The sequence below is a fragment of the Geotrypetes seraphini genome, chromosome 1, assembly GCF_902459505.1.
Source record: "Geotrypetes seraphini chromosome 1, aGeoSer1.1, whole genome shotgun sequence".
In the NCBI taxonomy this organism is placed as follows: Eukaryota; Metazoa; Chordata; class Amphibia; order Gymnophiona; family Dermophiidae; genus Geotrypetes; species Geotrypetes seraphini.
Genome location: NC_047084.1, coordinates 21,094,677 through 21,100,676, shown reverse-complemented (window position 1 = coordinate 21,100,676; position 6,000 = coordinate 21,094,677). Strand labels below are relative to the sequence as shown.

The window sequence follows — 6,000 nt, the reverse complement described above, 5'->3', positions numbered from 1 at the left end:
ATAATAATATTAAAAACCTATCCTCCCCCCCAAAAAAAAAAAAATATGCGAAGACCACTGAGCTAGAGACTGCATGCAGACATTCTGGTTAACTGGTCACATCCTGAGTAATTTTGGAGATTTTCGTAATCAAGAGATCATCCACATAAACATAAGGGTTTGCCTAAAAGGAGACTCTAACCAGATTTCTGATCTTTACTGAACGCTTGCAAGGCCTATCGCAAACAGGCTCGGGACGAGCTCTCCTTGGAAGTTTCCAAGTACGGGGCTTGTGCTCTAGCTCAAAGCAGCTGCCAATGAAGATAAGCTCTAGTCTAGGCGTTAACAATCAGTGTGAAGCAAATCAGAGAAAGCAGTCAAAGGTGGAGGGGGGGGGGGGTCGTCACGTGTGAGCTCTTGACTCAAGAGCTTATGCGTGACCACGCCTTTCACCCCCTCCGTCCCTGATTGGTATCGCCGAGTCGCTCCCTCAAGCCCAAACCTCCAGCCCCGGTCCAGTATCTTTCCCTCATTCTCAAACTCCCCGCCCTCACGTCTTACTTTCCAATTGGGCTGCTCGCTCGAGACAGGCCCCGCAGCTGTCATTCTCCGACGTTCGCTGCAATTGCCTGTTTCTCCGGCTGGGCGGAACGCGGAGGGGAGCGAAGTGCGGGAGAAGGAAATCGGCGGGGCAGGTTGGGGGGGCCGACCTCATGGAGGAGTGTGGAGGTAGGATGGGGGAGGCAGTCGTAGACCGAGGGGGGGATTGTGCCGGATTGCGGACGGGGAGGCGATGGGGGTGGTTGATACCCTGGACAGTGAGAGTGGAACAGATGACGGATCACGGGCGGGCATGGCCCCGGCGTGTGGGAGATGACCTGGCATCTCTGTCTTTCAATAGGAGCCATAAGATTTGGCCTGGCAGCAGCAAACTATTCAGTCAGATCTCCAAAGTCTCTCCTTGAGGGCCTCAATCCCGTCGGGTTTTCAGGATTTCCGCAATGAATATGCATTTAAAACAGTGCATGCACATAGATCTCATGCATATTCATTGGGGAAATCCTGAAAAACCGACGGGATTGCGGCCCTCAAGGAGGGACTTTGAGACCCCTAAGGGATGGGGTTATTTAATGGAGTAAAAAAGTTGGGAGTGTTCACTGCATTTTTTTTCTCTGCAGTTTGTGAGATGGGATTGATTAGGCAGTATTTCACCACTGCTGACACTTATTCCAACTGATCTAGAGTTAAAAAAGGGAGAACTATGTGACACTAACTCTTGTTATTCCGCCTATACCTGTTCATTTCAAGGATGGATTGCTTAAAAAAAGAAGTCGAACCAGTTCGTCCAGGAGTTACAAAAAGATTAGCCTTCAACAAAACCAATTAATTAGTCAATAGATAAACCAGCTTTATGGAACAGAAAAGCATTTCAGATTCTTTCTAAACTTGAAACATGGCAATTCATTCCATAACTTCACCAACTGATACTGAATAAGAAGGAGAGAGTTGTCTGGTCGATTTTAACCACCTAAACATAGGAAGTTTTAACGGAAAAAGATTTGGAGTTTGATATTTTGTGGTAGGCCCTTGTAACAAAGTTGCTAGATGGTCTAGCTGCATATACTGGGGACAAAAGGGAAATCTTGCCTCACCAATCTACTGCATTTATTTGAAAGGGGTAAATAAACATGTGGATAAAGGTGAGCCTATTGATATTGTGTATTTGGATTTTCAAAAGGCATTTGACAGAGTACCTCATGAAAGACTTTTTTTTAAATTTCTTTATTCATTTTTAAACTTTCAATAAGTAATTCATTATATAATCATATACACGGTAATAATACTTATTAATTATACATTCAATGAAATCAGACTATAACTTCACCCTCCCATCCTTCTTCCAATATAATCATATAATTTTATAAATATAAAATCATCCCCCCTCCCCCCTTATACTTCAATAAACAAAAGGAGAGAAATAAATTATTAAATAACCAATTATAATCATTCCTTACAATAATTTGTTAATGGCTCCCAGATCTCCATAAACTTTTTATAACTTCCTCGTTGGATAGCTAATATTTTCTCCATTTTAAAAATATGGCACAATGAATTCCACCAAAAACTATAACTTAATCTATCATAATTTTTCCAATTTCTCGTAATTTGCTGAATAGCAACTCCTGTCATTATGAGTAAAAACTTATTGTTTTTATTAGATATTTAACTTTTTGTCCTCATTGAAGTTCCAAATAATATCGTATCATATGAAAGTGCGACCGGATTCTCAAGTAAATTATTAATTTGACTCCAACTAGATTTCCAAAAATTATATATTAAAGGGAAAAAAAAAATGATCCAATGTTCCAGCTTCAAGATGACAGTACCAACATCTATCAGACTTAGAGCTATCTAATTTTTTCAAACGCACCGAGGTCCAGAATGCTCTATGTAATAGAAAAAAACAAGTTTGTCTCATAGATGCAGACACTGTACTTCTTATCCTCCAAGACCAAATTTGTGGCCATTGAGACGCAGTAATTTGATGCTTGATCTCAATGCTCCAAATGTCCCGAAGACCATTTTTTGGTTTTTTATTCATAAATCCAGATATTAATTTATACCACTGAGCAGCCTGGTGTCCCAGGAAGTCCACCTGAAAACACAAGAAAGGCAAACTGTACTTATTATTGAGATTTTTCCATTCAGGGAACCCTGCCTGAATGGCTTGCTTCAATTGCAACCATTTATTTTGTATAAATGTGAGCTTAGATTTGGAAAAGATGAGCAATTAAATATAAAATCTAAATCCAGATTGAATGGTTAAGGCCTTGAGGGATGGAATGATAGTTGTAAACAAGGTGAAAGAAGAGAAACATGGAATCATATTGTGAGGTGTAAGAGATTGAAGAGCCAAGAAATGGTCAGTAAAGGTGGAGAGACTAGTAGAGGAATGTCTGGAGAGTAGCCAGGGCTGGGTGCAGAAGCAGCAACCAGGGAGCAGGATATGAGAGAAAGAGGGTAGAAAGATTGAAGAAGTAGGAAGATGCCCAGTCAAGGGTGGGGATTTAAAGAGCTTTGCAGCAAGAGGTCAAAAGAGAAGAGGCAGATGAAAACTGAAAATACTAACAGAAAAAGGAGGGAAGTCTAAGACATGAGTTGGATTGAAATTATTATTGTTATGGTACTAGAGAATGAGCCAGGGATGGGGATCTGTAGTAAATCTGGGGTAATAGAAAAAAAATGTGGCTCATTTACCCCTGGTGTGGGAGCAAAACCTTTTATGATAAAAAGCCGCCTTCTTGTGGTAACAACAAAAAAAGCCCACCATGGGTGTGGCATCTCTGTGTCTTCCTCCCCCCATCCTGCTACAGTAGCTCTACCTTCTGGAGCCTCCAGTAGTAGTAGTGATCCCCACAGGCCTGCTCTTGGGCCTTCCCGTCTTCTGATGCAACTTCCTGTTTCATGAGAACAGGAGTTAATCTAAAGCAGAACTCGGCAGAGGAAAGGTCCCTGTGCAGGCCTTTGGGGATCATTGTCGGCAACTGAAGCTCCATTAAGTAGAGATACCATGACAGGAGGAAGAAGGAAGATAAATTGCTGAAACCATGGTTGAAGGGGGCTAGAGCTGAAGGGAAGGCAGTGGCGTAGCGAGGGTAAGGAACACCTGGGGTGGAGGCACTTCTCCTCTGCCCTCATCTCCCTCACCCCCTGCTCCTTCCCCAATCCCCCCTGCCGTGTGTGTGCGCCCCCTCCCCTTCCCCATAGATGTTCACAGCCATTAGTAACGTCAACATGCTCCTCGTGAGCCCAGCAGCTCTCCCTCTGATGTCACTTCCTTTGCGAGGTACTCGGAAGTGCCATCAGCGGGAGAGAACAACTAGAGGTATGGGGGAAGGGAAGGGGGTGCATGTGTTTTGAGGGGAGCAGTGGGAAGAGGCAGAGAGGAGGAGGGGTGCCAGCGCCCCCACCAACATGGCGCCTGGGGTGGACTGCCCCCTTCACCCCTGCCCCCCCCCTGTAATACTCCACTGAGGGAAGGAAGAGAAGTGCTGGACCTGTGTGGAGAGAGTGAGCAGGAGTCATGGGGAGCTGGGGTTGAAGGAAGGTAGAGAAGCACTGAACCCACAGGAGGGAAGGGAGAGAAGAACTGGACAAGCAGGGAAAGAAGGGAAGGGAGAGAGATGGTGAACCAAGGGGATGAAGGAAGAAGGAGTGAAATATTGAACACACAGCAAAGGGAGGGAGGCAGGCAAGAGAGAAACACACACATTGATGTGGGGGAGGAAGAGAAGAGAGAAGTTGGATACAGAAAAATATACAAAAATAGAGGAGAGATGAGGCATGGGGAGAGCAAAGGGATACAAAAGAGAGATTTATTTTAAAAAATTATGTTCCACATTATCTCTGTATTCCATGTGGAGCACAAATCACACGCACACTAAAATAAATAAGTGATGCTGGGCACAGGGAGAGGGGATAGGAACATAGAGTGGTGAAGGTGTCGGACAGAGAAGTCCGGCAGGGGACATAAAGAGGAGATGCTGAACATAGGGAAAGATAGGAGATAAAAGATAGATGGTGAGTATGGAGACAGAAGGAATGTCAAATGGGGAGGAGACCCTGATGAGTGAGTTAAAAGAAGACAGAGGGAAACAGAAACCAGAGCCTGGGGCCAAATGATTTGAAAAATATATTTTCTATTTTGTGATTAGAATATGTCAGATTTCAAATGTATATCCTGCCAGAGCTGGTGTTAGACATTGCTGGGGCCCGGGACAGAAATTTGAGAGGGGCCCCAAAAATTTTCTTGAACTGATGATCTCCTCTTCAAACTTGCATCAAGACTTCACAAATACCCAACAGGGAATCCTTGTTTTGCTGTTGCAGCATCAGCTTCAGCTCCCTTCAATATGGCAAAGGGAATACTTGAAAGCCAACTTTTTTAAAATTTGATGATGTCAACTGGCTCCTCCCTTAAAACAGAAGAAGCCTCCAATTGCTAAATCATTGGAGGCTAGAAAACGAAAACTACTGTAGAATTAAAGCAAATCAAATAGTGCAAGAATGTAGAGTAAACTGTTTCTCTTCTACAGCCATCGGCAGTGCTATCTAAGCCAGTAGTTCCCAACCCTGTCCTGGAGGACCACCAGGCCAATCGGGTTTTCAGCATAGCCCTAATGAATATGCATGTCTGTCACTTCCATTATATGCAAATCTCTCTCATGCATATTCATTAGGGCTATCCTGAAAACCCAATTGGCCTGGTGTCCTCCAGGACAGAGTTGGGGGTCCACTGGTCTAAGATACAATTCACCCTTAAGCCATACGTTATACTACAGGTCTAGGCTCCTTAAAGCAAGGTTTTTTTAAAAACCAAAAGGAGTGATATGAGAAAAGGGATTCAGGAGAAAGAGGAATTTGGAAGGAATGAGGTGGGAGAAAACAGCAGGATTCTTAAGCAAAGTAAGTAGAAAAGCAGCTAGAAAAGAAATTGTATATGGGCCATTTGACCTTTATCTGCCGTCATGTTTCTATGTTTCTATCTTATCTTATGTGATATAAGAGGAAAGAGGCAGGAATCGGAAGGAGCACACAAGAAAATTAACAAAGGAGATGATATGGCAAGAACAGCTGTGGCCCATTTTCTCTTTTCATTCCCAGAACTAAAGCAGCAAAAAAAGTATATGGAAGAGCAGGAAGACAAGAGAGGCAAAAGAACTACGGAAAGAGTCAAAAAAGGGCCATCAAAACCAGAGAGAGGAAATCACCACCACAGGAGAGAGTGAAAGTCAGAGCACTTGAGCTGGGTGGGGAGTGTGTGGTGCAGTGGTTAGAGCCACAGTCTCAGCACCCTGAGGTTGTGGGTTCAAATCCCACTGCTCCTTGTGACCCTGGGCAAATCACTTAATCCCCCATTGCCCCAGGTACATTAGATAGAGTGTGAGCCCACCAGGATGGATAGGGATAAATGGCTGAACACCTGAATGTAAACCACTTAGACTATAAGTGGTATATAAA

The 6,000-nt window shown here is 43.7% G+C and overlaps 1 protein-coding gene across 1 annotated transcript in view; it reads left to right on the top strand.

The window, feature by feature from the left end:
- The first annotated feature begins 538 nt into the window (after positions 1-538).
- FAM151B (family with sequence similarity 151 member B) overlaps positions 539-6,000 on the top strand; it is an 80,117-nt gene continuing 74,655 nt past the window's right edge. The window contains exon 1 of the mRNA XM_033926128.1: positions 539-708. Coding sequence (XP_033782019.1) covers positions 693-708 — 16 coding nt within the window. The 5' untranslated portion in view covers positions 539-692. The remainder of the gene's footprint in view (positions 709-6,000) is intronic.